The sequence below is a fragment of the Talpa occidentalis genome, unplaced genomic scaffold (genome assembly GCF_014898055.3).
Source record: "Talpa occidentalis isolate TD23 unplaced genomic scaffold, MPIMG_talOcc4v2.1 talOcc4.4, whole genome shotgun sequence".
NCBI classification, from domain to species: Eukaryota; Metazoa; Chordata; class Mammalia; order Eulipotyphla; family Talpidae; genus Talpa; species Talpa occidentalis.
In genome coordinates, this window is record NW_023604295.1 from 94,396,386 (window position 1) to 94,412,562 (window position 16,177).

At 41.1% G+C, this 16,177-nt stretch overlaps 1 protein-coding gene across 1 annotated transcript in view; it reads left to right on the top strand.

The window, feature by feature from the left end:
* The window catches only part of SLC9A9 (solute carrier family 9 member A9), a 630,868-nt gene that overhangs the window by 499,831 nt on the left and 114,860 nt on the right, over positions 1–16,177 (top strand). The window contains exon 13 of the mRNA XM_054700753.1: positions 11,506–11,557. Coding sequence (XP_054556728.1) covers positions 11,506–11,557 — 52 coding nt within the window. The remainder of the gene's footprint in view (positions 1–11,505; positions 11,558–16,177) is intronic.

The following is a 16,177-nucleotide window of genomic DNA, read 5'->3' on the forward strand; positions in this document are numbered from 1 at the left end:
CCAGATCTTAAATTTTCCTCTTCTTGCACTGACAGTCTAGGATTTATTTTCAACTCCTTTTAGTTTCACATCAATATATAAAACAGATTCCTATAACCACTTTATATTCAGTAATAAAAGTCTCTTTCTTTCCTCATATAACATCTTCAGTCTAACATTGAGAAGACACCCCACCTGGTAACACACTAGACTTTAAACAAGCAAATCCACTAGAAAGGACAGTTTTTCTGGGCATGTGCACTTGGCTCTGATAAATCCCTAATTGCCCAGGCAGAGCATCCAGAGTGAAGCCTTAGGGAAGAAGAGCCAGATGCCTTGATAGCTATTACATCTGTCTTCCCACCGAAGGGTGTCAGTGTGCTTTCAGTTTAGGTCAAAAGAAATTCGCCTGCACATTCTGTCTCAATCCAGTTTTGAACTGACTCTTATCTGTAGACTGAAATTAGCTTTCATCTTGGCAGAACCAATCACTCCGAAGTCAGAGGAAGTTAGCCAAACCTAAAGAACAGGATGTAGAATGCATTTGTGTCTGTGACATGGACTTGTTTGTTGATGTTTATTTTTCAAAGAACATGATGTTTTCAGCATACTTATACATCCCCAGAGGCATTTCTACATTGTCAGACATTATAAACACTAACCCCGTGGCTCCTCTAAGCATCCAGAGCACATCTACTCTTCTCAATCTTTACACTGTAAATAAGCCTCTAGTGGAACCAGAAGTCACAGGAAAAATTGACAGCAAGATCAGATGAGGAAGGGAAAAACATAGCTGTCACGCTGGAGATATTGACAGCTAAATCTTTGTTGGGTGGGCTAAGTAGCAAAGACAAGCCCAACAACAAGCACCAAAATAAAATCATCAACGATAGCTTCTGAGCACTTTCTAGGGACCTGAGCTGAGCCATTCACAGGCGTTATCTCAAAACAACCCCGTGGAATAATTATTCATATTCCATTTTACAGTTAAGTTGTCTCAAGTAAGTGGTGGGACCAGCTAGTACCGGGGGTCTAACCCCTAGTGGTTACGTCATATGCCTTTGCTTAGCTGTTACCTAGCATTTCAGCACCTGCTTTAGTCTGATCTGCCTGCCAATGTACCATGGATCTGTTCCCACCCCAAGAAAAACAAATGCCATGCAGACAGCCTCAAGTGCCAGTCCAGGAGTGACATGTGAAACTCTTGCAATTTGCTAATCAGATAAGTGCTAGAACTGAGGAAATGTAACTTGAGAGCATACAGGAGATCAGCCTTTGCCAGTGTGTCCATGTACTGGTGGAGACCCACAGGGACAGCTCATGTCAGCATGTCACATACTTCATGTCCCCAAAGGAGGACCTCCCCCTCTTCCTCCACTCTATTGGCAGGGAACTTGCCATTTTATCAGTCCCCCAATTCATAATCACAGTTGTCTTTGGGTGTGATCTGTCATCCTTTGCTTGAAAGCATCCAAAACTGGGAAGCTGTTGCTCTTCTTGATTCTGCATCCACATTTACTCTATTTGGGAAACTCATGTGATACTGTCCTTGCAGTGCATATTAATCCACACCAAAATGTTACTACATCTATCACCACAACCATCATCCAGAAAATGCTCTCCCTTCTCTCCAAGATTATGGTAAATTACTCTCCTGAGCCTCTCTGTAATCCTTCTTAGATAAGATGCCCAAATTATCTACAGATATTGAACATGACCCTTCTCCAGCTTCCATGAATATTCCCATTTATCTTGACATTGAAACACCCATTATCCTTCCCTTATTCCTTGACATTACTGTCTCATCTCAACCTCTATTTCAGAGAAACAGATAGTCAAAACCCAAGGTAACAGGCCTATTTTTCTTGCACTGATAGGAATGTACAATGCTGATCTTGCCTCACTCATGGTGGAAATGCCCATACCCTGCTGACTAAACTTCAGTCCCATCTTATAATAGGCTCTTTCTAGGGGGAAATTCCCATGCCTTCTTCTCCCGTGGTATGGTTAGTGGCAGGGGTAAAGCATTCAGGGTCCTGAGCAGAAACTCAGTGTGATTCCCAAGTTCTCCCCTCCACCTCCACAGTCAGTGCCAGCACCCCCCCACCCCACCCCCCGCCACACACACACACACACACACACACACATCTCAAGTTTAGCTCTACCCCCACAGCCTTAGTTTAGACTCAAAGGGACTCCTGGCTGGACTGTTACTGTTAAGTGACCTCCCTGTCTCCAGTTTCTTAATAACAAATATAGGCTGCTAGTGACTTTTCTAGAACACAAATCTAATTACTTCAACTCCTCTTGTCTACCAGAAACAAACAAAAGACTACTTTCTTAAACATTACATGCAAGATTCTCATAATTTAGCCTCAAGTTACTTTCTAATCTCATTCAAATCAACTCTGTTCACCTCAACTTGAATAACCCTAGTAGTTACCTTGTTCCTAACCTGCTTTGGTCTCTTAAAGAATCCAGAGAGGAAGAGAATGGGAGAGGAGTGAGATTAAAGAGGGAAGGAAGCAAAATGGACCATGATGGTGGACTATGGGTGAGTTGGTGGCAGATCACGAAGGTGGCAACCTTGGCAGGGGGAGTCCAATACCTCCAAAATGTTAACAATAATGTCAGCCAATGTTACCTCAATTTTTTTTTTTAAATAGAGTTCTATGTCTTTGCCCATGTTGCATCCTTAGACTGTAATATATGCCCCTCATCTCCTTTTCAGCTACCACCAAACATTTCCTCATAGTTGTGTGGGTTTGAGGCTATTGATGGTACTGCTACTGGCCAGGAATGCCTGAGGCATTTGAATTCTTCCAGCAGCCTTCACAAACATTTCCACTGCAACAGCTGCCCTTGTGGATTGTGTTATAATCACAAGATGCACTTTAGCAAAAAAAAACATCAAGGAACTCTGAGGAACAAGCTTTACTTCACACAGGTCCTGAAGGATACTTAGCATACTCAAGGCCACATAGCTAGGTTGTGGATAGAGAGCTAGAGATCCTGGACCTATCATTATTAGGGTCCTAAAATGGAGTGTCTAGGTTTCTGAGGGCTCACTCCTTAGTGATTAAAGTATCAGTGACAGGGAGTTTAGGGAACAGCAAGGGAAGAGCAAGGTCACTAAAATGGGCAGTTATCTAACATTACCCAGGACTCTCTACAAGATAATATGGCTAGGAGCAGCCTAATTCCTTACCAGGTTGTTTTGCTAATAGCTGTGTCATACAGCTGGCAATGTTTATTCAAGATAGATGTCTTTTGAAATGGATGCCTCAGCAATCAAAAGCTTAATGTCAGGCACTTGCACTACAATGAAGAAGCTTAATGTCAAGTACTTAACACCAAATTAATTTTCAATACCCAGCTCCTCTGTGATATCTACCCAACCCCTCTATAGCCCATCTTGGTTGAGCTCTTGTGTGTTCTCATGACTTTGTGTTTAATGTTTATCTCATCATATTATAGTTCTTTGCATCCAATGTCTTAGGTTGTTATTGGCAAGAATTCTGTTACTGACCTTTATATCCTAACATCATCATTTATAGCGTATCTACTCTTGGCTTTGACCAATATTGTATTTATCATTCAATTTAGGATACATCAATTTCTCCCCAATACTAATAACACCCATAACAATAAGAGCATCAGCCAATGTTTCACACATTGTGAACATTTAGCACTCTTAATAGGTATTTGCTCATTTCATCCTTAGATTAACCCATATCACATATATATACTTAGCCCCATTTATAGTTGAGAAAACTGAGTGTTAGAGAAGTTAAGTAATTTGTCCCAGTTACAAATGTAATAAATGATGGAAAGGAGGTTTGAGCCCTTGCAGCCTGGCTGCGGGTCCCAACTCTTCATTAACCACTGAGCCACACAGTGAAATAACAAAATGAGCCATGGTGAATTTTCCCACTTACTTTAGTTTATTTTCTTACTTCCCCAAAGAAAACTTAAAATACTCTAATGGTGAATTGTATTAGATTAATTTCAGTCCTACACAAGCTCCACTTATATTTATTCAAATCATATGGGGTGAGGGTGGGGCAGCCCCTCTGTGACATTCTCATGGGACACAGTAGTCTCCAAACCTTGGAGGGTGTTTTCCAGACTCCCGCATTGTCCTGCTGAATTTATGCCCTCAATACCCCGTTGCTCTTCCTTTACTGAAGGTGTCATTTTTTACTCAGCCATTACATACAGTGCATTGAAGAAATACTGATCTCCTCCCCATTACCCAGGCCCTGTGAACAGGGCACTCAAAAGAACCACAGTCCCCTGTGCTCCTCTCTCCCTCCCTCTCACCCCTCTCCCTCCTCCTCCCCTGCAGCATGTCTCTGATTTATAATTGTCTGTTTTTGCTTTGTTGTGTTCTGTACTGTTATTATTATTTTTTTTACACTGATGTCTTATTTGGTTCCCCTCTATTCCTGCTATAAGTGAAACCATCCGGTATTTTTCTTTTTCCTTCTGGCTTATTTCACTGAGCATCATTCCCTCTAGCTCCATCCATGTTGCTGCAAATGACATGAGTTTATCTTTTTTGATTGCTGAATAATATTCCATGGTGTATATATACATCTTCTTGATCATCTTCTTGATCCAGTCATCTATTTGTGGGCATTTGGGTTGTTTCCAGGTTTTACCTATTGTTAACAGTGCTGCAATAAAAACAGGTGTACAGGTGCTCTTTTGAATCACTATTTTTGTGTCTTTTGGGTAGATCCCTAGGAGTGGAATTGCCAGATTATATGGTAGCTCCATTTTTAGTAGACTGAGGAACCTCCAGACAGCTTTCCACAATAGTTGGACCAGTTTGCACTCCCACCAGCAATGTGTGCATGGGTGCCTTGGGGAAGGAGATTCTATGGGGACTCAATCTGAGGGGGTGGGAGGAAGAAAATATTGTCTAAAAAATGTAAAAAAAACGATAAATGTTAAAAGAAAAAAAAGAACCAAAGTCATACCTTAGACTATTGGAATTCAAACAATAAGACTTAGCCCTAGTAATAGTTCATGACCTTTCCAAAGGTGCTAAGTAATAGGGATCAGAATGGATTTTGTTGGCTTTAATAGCAAAAGTGAGCCTTTTGTTAGTAATTTAGCCAACCTGGAGTATTCTATTTGGCTGGTAGATATGGGAGCTCCTGGAGATTTTAATGTCAATATAACACACCAAAGAATGAAGGCATGGCAGAAAGAGCAGAGCATTGTGGTGCAGAGTTGTCTTCTGCTCTGAAAATGGAGCTGAGTTCTTTCTGTAAATGATAAAACTGGAGTGGGATGCTGAAGGACCCACCTGGGAATAGGAGCAAAGCTTCCATTTAAATACCTGCACCAGACAGGCTTGCTTAAAATTAAAAAGGTGCACCAAGAAATCACAGCATCATTTAAAATTTTACCTAGCATTCTCAGTTGCTTTTTAATCTTTACTGGTTCTTCAATTCTCTATGTTTTTACACTTATTCATATATACATTTAGAAATATTCAGTGACTATCAGGTTGCTCATCCCCCCCCCACCCAAACCCACCTCACCCCAATGACTTCCCTTCTTAAGACTATCTGCACCATTGTAGTGATTGGTCCCCCACTTGCTCCTCTTTCTGAGTACTATGCTATTTTTTCTTCACCCTCCTTCTCCTTCTGTTCAGTTCTACTCTTTCCCTCTGCTCCCTTTGCTCTTCAGACACCTTACTTGTTTGTTGCCCTCTCACCCCACAAGCTTACCAGCAAATTATAAATAAATCCAGCCTGGGAAGTGTGGCCCTCCTGAAATAGAAGTGATGCAGCCTTCTGAAACTGGAGTCACTGCTGCACGCTGGCTACTCCTTATAGCTCCACTGGAGCTTCTCCTGTATGTTCAAGAGTCACCCACTGCAGAACTAGGAACTAGGAGGGTTTGTCCCTGAAACCGGCAAGGAGTGAATATGGAAGGACTGAATTCTGATCCCACTGATTTTTTTATAAGTTGCTTTCTTAATTACTTTATATATTTTTTACATCATTTTTTATTTTTGTACTATGTATGCATTTTCATCTTGGTTATGGTCCCTGTAAAATTCCCACCACCCATTCACCCATGAACTATCACCATGGTCCCTTGTGCTCTTCCCACCCTTGTTTTGATCCTACTCCCTTCTTCCCTTGGTAGTGTGTCTCTGGTTTATAGTTGCTTGTTGATTTTGACTTTTACTTTATTATAATTATTTTTTTTCCTGATCCCTTATTTGGATCCTCTACATTCCTGCTATAAGTGAGACTATCCGGTATTTTTATTTTTCTTTTTGGCTTATTTCACTAAGCGTAATCCCTTCCAGTGCTATCCATGTTGCTGCAATTGTCATGAGTTTATCCTTTTGATTGCTGAGTAATATTCAATTGTGTATATGTGCCACATATTCTAACCTCTATTTTGGGGCATTTAGGTTGTTTCTATAGCTTACCTGTTGTAAATAGTGCTCCTATAAACATAGGGGTGCAGGTGTCCTTTTGGATTAATGTTTCTGTGTCCTTTCCGTAGATATCTAGGATCATAGGGAAGTTCTATTTTTAGCAGATTGAGGAACCTCCACATAGCTTTCCATAGTGGTTGGGCCAGTTTGCACTCCCAATAGTGATGTGGTAGAGTTTCTTTTTCTCCACATTCTAGCCAACATCTGTTGTTTTTCCCACTGGTGTAAGATGGTATCTCATTGTGGTTTTGATTTGCATTTCCCTGATTACAAGTGACGTTGAACATTTTTTCATATGCCTGTTGGTCATTTGCATTTCCTCTTTGGAGAAGTTTCTTTTTAGCTCTTCTGCCCATTTTTTGACTGGGTTGTTTACTTTGTTTTTGTTGAGACTCATCAGCCTTTTGTAGATTTTTGTCATCAGTCCTTTATCATTAGTATTGTGTGCAAAAATTTTCTCCCAAACAGTGATCCTACTGATTTTTTAAAAGGAATGATGTTCATAAAAATAATAACATTGACAATAACCTCAAACATTTCTTGATCCTCACCCTGGGACACAGGTTCTGTTAATGTCCTGTTATGCTAATAAGGAAACTGAGGAACACTGAGTGATACGGGTCACATACCAGTGCCAAGTTTTTTTATCAACTGGGTTTTCCTGACCTCTCAACAACTCCAAGGTAGTCCTGAGTCCTGGGATTCCGTTTTTTTAATCCTGGTTCTTCATTTCTCTATATTTGCCGAAATGTTCTTGTGCTGTGTGGTTGTTCATCCCAACCTGGCATATCGTACAGAGCATGGGCTAGCCTGCACCGCTAGAACTGACACAGGCTGCAGGGTCACCCTAGCCAGAACAGGGCCATCACAGGTGTCGCCAAACTGGTTCTTTCTGGGAGCATAGACAGAGGTAAAAATGTGCCTACTTGCAATCCAAGTCAGTAAAAACATGTGATGGTTATATGATACCAGTCAGGGAAACAAGATGGTTGATACCAATGATCAGGAGGGAAGGGGCATGGTGGGAAGCTCAAGAAGGCAGAGCCTGACAGCTGTCCAGTGCAGGAAGCATGACTCACACCACCTGGTAGAGTTCGGAGAGAGAGGGCTCAGTCTCCTGGAGAGACACTGATAGATTGGGCATAGTCAGAGCTCAGGGATTGTATTGGGCACTGAGGTTCAGAACAAATGACCAAAGTTCGGGGCCAGTTACCAGCCCTGGAACCCTGTGATGAGCAGGAAGGGTAGCAGTTGACACTGCAGAAAAAATGTTAAAGAACCTGGATATCATGTAAGGGGCTTGGACTTCAACCCATATACCTGTGATCTCACCTGAGGAGCTGCTGCATGCACATGTGGCGCCATAAACTGGGGTGACATCATGCCTTTTTTATAATAATCTCTGGTCATCCCTAACCTCTAATAAGCCTTTAAGAACCCATATATAAATTATCTTTTATGCATAAAAGCTAGTAGATTCAAGGTTAACGTTAATGAATGTCACTTTCACACTCAGACTTGCTTTCATGAACAGCAAAGTAAGAGATACAGAAGCAGCTGCCAAGTTTGCTTAACCCTGGGGATCCTGCGTGAATGCACCATGCATGCTGATATCAGTCTATGATTCAAATTGAGAAAAAGCAGAAAATTGCCTTCAGAGACAACAGTGACTTGGTCTGGGGTGTTCAGGGGTGAGGCAGGAAACAACTGCATGTTATTGTAAGCTTTTTGATAATATTTGGATTTTATTATTTTATTGAGTCTTTGTGTGCTAAAAACTTGAAAAGAAAAAAATCTATTAAATTTGACTATCAGTTTATCAGTGCCAAGTGAATTAAAAGGGTGAGGTGCATAAGGGTAATAGGCTAACATATTGTTGCAGGCAGAAAATAAAGGCATTCGATTGGCAGATACAAGGATTTTAAAAAGAAAATGAATAGTAGTCGGGGACCATTTAATGTGGGCCTGAAGAGATTCAGACACTTCTCAGAAATCATTATAACACAGCAAGTCTTTGACTTTATGAGGCCAGTGGTGATACTGAGATCGCCAATAAAGGTCTGAGTATCCCCATCACACTGTTTAGGGAGGCGAGAAGTCAGGTAATATATTTTAGCAAGATTTCTATCAAAAGGAGCTAAAATCACAAGTGAAAGAAAGTATCTATCATAGCACTTAAATTATAACAAATTGTTTTAGATTTTTCTAATTAAACCTGCCAAACCACACTCAGGGGAACAGGTCTGTTTTATTGACCAGTTTTATTTCCAGGAGAGAAATTACTTAAACAGAGTTTCTTTTACACACAATACTTGAAATGTTTAGGATGCTAGCAAAGGAACACGCCTGACCCCAGGAGCATGACCTCCCAGAAAGTGGGAGGAGGGAGGAGGTTTGTCTTGTACCCAAGACTCTCAGGCCTCCAAGATACTTTCACTGAGGCCCACATAAAACTGAGGAATTCAGTCCTCATCTCCATCTGGCTGCCAGAATAATTGAAACTAGAAATGCCTGCTTTGATTGTTGCTGGGGAGGTAGGCTGAAATTTTAGTGGAGAACTTCAGAACTGCACCAGCTAGACACACTGGGTATTTGGTGACATTTGATTTCTATTGTCCCTAGTTTTCTAGACAGGGAAGCAGAAGAAGATCAGTGCAGCAGCAAACCTTTGGGACCCTCATTCAATGCATGAGGTAGCCCTGGGAGAGGGGCATCTGGGCTTTCCCAGTCAGAAAGCCTCCTAAGGGGCTCTGAGCATCAGGCAGAGAACTCAGATCCACCAAGGGTCCTCACCTACACACTTGGGCCCCACTATGCACATGGGGCTGAATTCAGGTCAAAAGCACCCCAAGATCACGGCCTGGACCCTGTCAGTCGGGGACCTTAACACCCCTCTATTTTTTCTTCTCCACTCTCCCCTCCCACCTCCTCCCGCTGGATCTCCCTTCCCTTCCCAGTCTTCTCACCCCATCAGCCACTTCTCTCTTGCTCTCCACCTCCTTCCCCTCTCTCTCTTTTTCTCTTTCCTCCTCCCTCCTCCTCTCGCCCTGACCCCCTTTTCCTCCCTCCAACTTCAATGAAACAGATCAAATAGGCTTTTCTACTCTAAGAGAATCAAAGGTTAGTCCCCTCTACAGGCCCTTCCCAATTATCTGAAAGCCAAAAGTTCAACATACAAGAAATAGCTACTCATTTCACCCCCTGGCTTAGAGAGAAGGGGCTACTCAAGCCCAGAGGACACTAGCTTTTGAAGAATCAGAGGTATTTTAAACCAGCGATCTCTCCACAGTTGCTGCTTCCCCTTCACAGGCTAACATATCTGCCTGACAGGCAGCCCTACCCTGGCTTCCCTTCCCCCACCTAGAGGACAGAACTGCAAAAGTGTTTATAGAGATAGGCATTGAAGAAAAAACCCTAAAGTTCTGGGAATTGTGGCTCTAAACTTCTGCTGGTGCTTACTGGGGCTTCTGAGCCCTGAACTATCCCTCCCCAAACAGCCTCCCCACTGGCCCCAACCACCACCCACAGCCAAGGCCCGCCCTCTGCAATGGAGGAAGTAAAACACCAGGGCCCCTGACTTCCTCTGGTCCTTTCAAGACCCTGGGAAAAGCCCCAGCTTGGTGTTCCCATGATCCTCTATTTTCACAAGATTTGCAAAGTGAATATATTTTAACTATAGTAGGGCTCTACTGCTGCTTCTATCCATGACAGCTTCCCCTCTATCATGTTTCTCTATTCACATGGCCCTGATGTGGTTGTGGGCATTTGGAGGGACTAGACTTATGGGAAGCTGAACTGGGAATGCATTTGGTGGGACACGTTTGTGTGGTTACAGTCAATTCTGTGCAAGGGCAAATAACTGTCAGGCATCCTGGAGTGGGAGTGCCTCACGGGAAAGAGCCATGGGCCCACAGGGCTGAACGGAAGATGAACACGTCCTGTGTGCCTGGCATCAGAAAGTCTGGGTAATGGAGGAAAAACAAGGTCTTAAATGCAGCAAGCCAGAAATTAGTGTGTGGATAATTCTTTTACTCAGGAGGTGTGTAAAATTCAGAGTGGAAGATTCCATTCTCATTGATGCCCCATCAAAATGGAAATTCAGGAAAGTATCCAGCCATGCAGCATTGTTCATGAGAACTGCATTAAAGGTGGTTTACCAGGAATCTCGTGTTTGCAGAGCATTAACCTGCAACAGTGCTGCACACGAGCTAGCATGTCTGCGGAGAAGGCGTGTTGTAATGCCCCCAACTCTCCCAACCATCAATAATTTGATGAACTTTGCTAGAGGAAAGACTATGCTATCCTCCTATTCTCTCTAATGCAAACTCATCATATAAAGAGAATATCGAAGTATGCAGGCGAAATTGACAAAGGAAATATTTCTTTTAGAGCTGTGCCAGGCAGTTAGTTAATGAGAATATTACATGTATTTTCTGAATTTTAAATTTTTCATCACATGTGCCAGATTTTCAATGTATGTATATGTTGTCATTTATTTTCTAAGGAGTCACTTTCATATCTAATTTTCTATTTGTATTTTTGCTTTAATTTCTTAAAGAGAGTTTCCCAGTTGTCTAAACCTTAAGCCCCATAAACCTGGGTCCTCCACTCCTTCATGAGCATCTGGACAAAGGATGAGCTTTCTCCATCTTGGGGGCCTGCTGCAGCCCAGGCCCTACATCCCCAAAGTAGTTAGGTCAGTGAGTCCTGGGTAGCAAGCAGCTTTCCTTCCAGGATCCCTGTTTTGAAACCTGTGGAAGTCTTTTTCCTGAGAGCTCTTGTCCCAGGTTTTTAAGTCCCTGCTTTTGCGGGAAAGCCAGTGGTGAGAAGCAGCTACCAGTGCGCCGTCTGGCCAGAGGTGCTGCTGCCCAGTTGTGCAAGTTCTCATTTTGCCAGAAGTCTATTTGATGTTTTTTGATTCAGGAGGAGCTTGGCTGGTTTTCTGGCAAAGCTTCCCTCTGATTCTGATTGTGTGCGGTTCACAAGATCTGCCACACAAGAACGTCTGGTCATCCGCAGCAAGACCCTTACCACTTTTCCGTTTCCTTTAACAGGGTTGGTGTGGACCTAGAGGAAGATATGAAGGTGGAGCCCTCCTCACACCAGGCAAGTCAAAAAACAATGCACAGAAAAATTTGAGGTGTTTTCTTCTATGGAATGTTCCATCCTTATCCAGCATGTAGCTAGCCAAGGGTCTCTAAATGAGGCTGCCTCCACAGATAAAACAAAGGAAATGACTACAAAATATATGGGAATTCAGAATGTCAGTAATCTTTGCATGAGTTTTAGAGCACTTAGAACTGCATGCACTTGCACGCTTTCTGTGGCAACAAGAAGTCTAGAAGCTCTGCACAGTAGGATCAAGAGTATGGCTCTTGGAATCAAGGCAATTGGATTTGACTCCCTGTGCAGAGACCTGCTAACTAGCTAGGTAATCTCGGTGAAGTTTACTCAATGCATGTCCAATGCATGTTAGACACAAAACAAATGGACCTGTTTCTCCAGTGTGGTTTCTCATTAATCAGGCCTAGGAGTGCAGAAATATGAAAGATTTGCAGAAGCACAGTAAAACTGTCTAGATGATTCAATCCTGACTTAGCTGAGCAACCATTATCTGTTCCCTCGAGTAAAAGAAGTATATTCTCAAATTCTGGACTGGAACCTCACATCAAAATGGAATCTGTCTTGGCAATTTTGCATTAGTCATGTTTAACTCAGTACTTAAACAATTGTGTGGAAATGTTATACCATTTGCTGAAATTGCTGGTAGATGACATGCTAGTAGGATACCATGATAAATAAGTGATAGTACTTAATGAATTGTGTTATAATCATACCTGCATTAAAAGAGGATCTGTCTCTTTTTTATTATGTGTTTTTTTCCTATACTGCCATTAATGAAGCACAGCTGGTTAGTGCCACCAGGCCAGATGCTTTGACTTTCCTGGTTACAGAGACAGAAAGATGGGAGGATCCTGAGCTCTGCAAAAAACGCTGAAAATTAAGTTGGTGACAATTCTAGCTCACATGGACTTTGAATTTTCTTGTCAGCTGTGTTCCACAGCCAGTCTGGTGCTATTTTCACAGGCTCCATTGCCCAAGGAACAGACCTAGCTGCAGGACTGCGCTAGCAGGGGGGCCATTGCACTGGGATTGGGGCCAGCTGGCGACCTTCCAAAGCAGATCAAAGCCCCCTCCTAGCCATGGTGGGCGCTAATGAATAGTGAGTGAGGTCTGGTGGTGGCTGATTTTTAAAAACTATTTTCATCTCACCTGGGTCAACTGATTCATTTTCCTTCAAGAAAAACTTTTATCTAAAGTTTGTACTTCACCTTTTTGCTTTAAAAGAGACAAAATTCATCAAAGAATATTCTTCATCTTCCTCTAATGCCCTAATACTTTACAATAGCATGTAATTCTTGGTAAGATTACCTCCCAGCCTAACTCCTTCTTTTTACAACATAAATGTATTTATTTTACTTCATTCACACTATTTTCAATGCAGTGATAACTCTTACTGGAGATACTTAAAGCAGTAGGAAGTACTTTTTGGTAAAGAAATAAGGTACAATATAGCCCAGTGACAACTATGTTGTTATTTGGATTTGGGGCAAGATTTTTATCTTTTTGAGTCTCACTTCCCCTATTTGTAATATTTGAATGACAATATTTTCTTCTGCAAGTTGCTGTGACAATCGAGTGGAATTGTATTTATGAAAACTGCCTAACAATTTAGTTAAACCCGTATCATTTTATGGAGGATAAAGAGTACTTACACATATATCTAAATAGTAAAATTTTTAAAGAATTCTAAAATTTAGTAAAGAAAAATTAATAGTAGCAGAAAGTAAAACCCAGAAGGATTAACAAGAATCATGAATGAGAAGATCATAAATTGCATATACCTGCTATAATCAACTACAGGTCAATTTTCTGGTAGCCAAAAGGAGAAATACATGAAATGATCAGTAATCTGCCAGCTTATGACAATTATACCAGATTATTACATTCTCCTCAAACGGTACAAGACTCTCGGTCACTATATTTTAAAAGAAATATCTTACTTTGGGTTTTCTGGAGAGGACACAAAAAGAGTTATCTAAATATAAAGTAGCCTCATCGTTTACATTGTCCCTACTAAACTTCTGATACTTAACATTGGTAATTTTTTTAAAGAAGTGTTCTGAAGTGTCCTTACTCATGATCCTCATTGTCAATGTGTTTATACTTGCTCCTTTTCCCAAACCTACTTACATTTCTAACTCTTGTAGCTCTAGGTGACCAGAAGTAATAAATATCAATAATGCAGAAGACCACATATTTTTATTCTTCCAAAATGCACTGTTCAGCTTTTAAGAGTATTCTAGGTCATGGTTTTCAGGGAGTTGGCAAGTAAGTCTTTCCTCATCTTACTCATATGCTTCATATTTTATAGACACTTCATTGTCTCCCTTCTTAGTGCTGATCTTTCTGCTGGAGAAATCCTAATCCTTTTAATCTCCCTCTGCTCAGTTATTGAAGTTGCCCTTCTTGGCCTTCTCAGCTCTATTCTGACTTTCTTAAGTTGCAGTGACCAGAACTGATCTACCCAGGTTACACATAAGATTAAGTGACAACCAAAAAGAATTTCAATGAATTGTCTACTGACAGCATACATAAAATTGGAAGTTAACAGTAAGAAAGCATATAGAGAAGCAAGCAGTGTTAAAAAGTAAATTTTTTAGGGCCTCCCTCGTGGCGCAAGGGGTTGAGACACAACCTATGAAGCTGACTGCAGCCGCTGCAGCACAAGTTTGATCCCCGGCCAGGGAGCAACCCACATAGTGCAGCAGACCTCTCCTGACTCGCCCGCTGCTCCCCTCAGCGGTGTATCTCAGTCATTCCGCCTGTTCTGTTCCCCACTCTGTCTCTGGTGAATCCTCACCCTCCACACCTCTGGCCTGTACCCCCATTCTTGTATGCATAAATAAATAAATCTTTAAAAAATAAATTTTTTAGAAAAGATGAAAATTAATAGTAATCATCATAACACTTGTCAGGATAGAGATGGGAAAAAATAAATTTTTTAAAAAACTTCCATTACTTTCCATGGAAAGTACTTCCATTACTTTCAAGTTCCAACTCTTCAAGTTTTTTCCTTTATCAAATGTAGAATTATCAATAAATTATTAAATTCAAACTCCACCATGGCCAATGATCTGGCCCTTCTCTCTCTCTCTCTCCCATTTCATCTTCATCAGCTCCCACCTTGCTCAGTCAGCTAGCCCTGCAGTGGGAGGGTCACTTTCTTGAAGCTTGTGGGGGGCACCACAATCCACTGTGACTCCAGGGCCTCCAAGCTTACATTACCCTTTGGGTGGACAAGATCCCACTTAGTTTTATGGAACATTCACACATCTGATCAAACACCACTTCCTCATAGAGATTGGCCTCACCAGCTGATAACCTCTACTCTGTTCTCCATCCTCTTACCTGCCTTATTGTTATTGTTCCTGAACTTAGAATATGTAGTTGTTGACATTTTCCTTATCTATGTCCCCAGTGGAGTATAAGCATTGTAGGGCAAAGAATTTGAATTGATTTACTGAAGGATTACTGAATCCTTCTCACACCAAATTAGTGCCTGCTGTGGGTGGGTGCCAATAATTACCTGCTGTATAAACCAATGCCTGGATGAATGAAAGGATGCATGCAGGCCAACCAGTAGAAATTCTGGAATCAAATTGCCTGGATTCGAATTCTACCTGTGACTACTATATGTCTTTGGGAAAATTATTTAATTTCTCTGTACACAATTTGCTAAAATGTATACTAGATACTAATAACAGTATCTAAGACAAATGAGTCATCTTGGAAATTAGAGTGAATACTGATTAGTACTGTCAAGAACAATGGTTGGTACTCAAAAAATATTGGGCTGATCCAGATAAAATAGCAAAAAGAAAAAAAGAGACACAGAAGTGGCAGTCCTTCTTCAGTAGCAGGACTTTTCTGTTAAAGGATTAAAGTGGGTGTGGAGGTAGGATGTCAGCAACTCTGCAATGGCCTACTTCCAAGTACATGGATTCAATTACAAGGAACACTTCATATGGGAGGGTGTCTGCAAGCTATTTATTTACTTATTTTTACATCGCTGTTCATTTTTGTACAATGTTTGATTTCTCCTTTCCGGTGTTGTCTCCATAAAATTCCCACCACTGAGACACCCGTGAACCATTACCATAGACTCTGTGTTCTTCCCTTCTGTTTTGATCCTCCCCACTCCCGCTTGAAAGCTTTTTAAAAACATATATATATATATATATTTGAGAAGTATAATATATATATATTTGAGAAGTATAAAATGCACAACTTAAATACTTGTCGTTTCTCAAAGTATCACATTTGCAATAGTATAAGTATTGAAGTTTTAATACCTACACTTGAAACATGTTTTCTAAAGCTTCTGGATCTGGTTACAAGTAAGAGTGTGATATCATTCACACTCTAAAGGTGTTACAAGGCAAAAAGAAAAATTGTGACATTGCCAGTTAGTCACAACTACAACTTTATTTTTTTCAAAGAAAGAAATTGCTTGAAAATATGCATATAGCACTGCATATGTTTATTTATGCTTTTAAGAGTATATAATCAGTAATTGCTGTAACTGTGCAACTTTTAGCTTTTGGTAAAGAAGAATAATGCCTTTTTTTTAATAGTTGTCTAGGGCACAGATGACTCTATTTG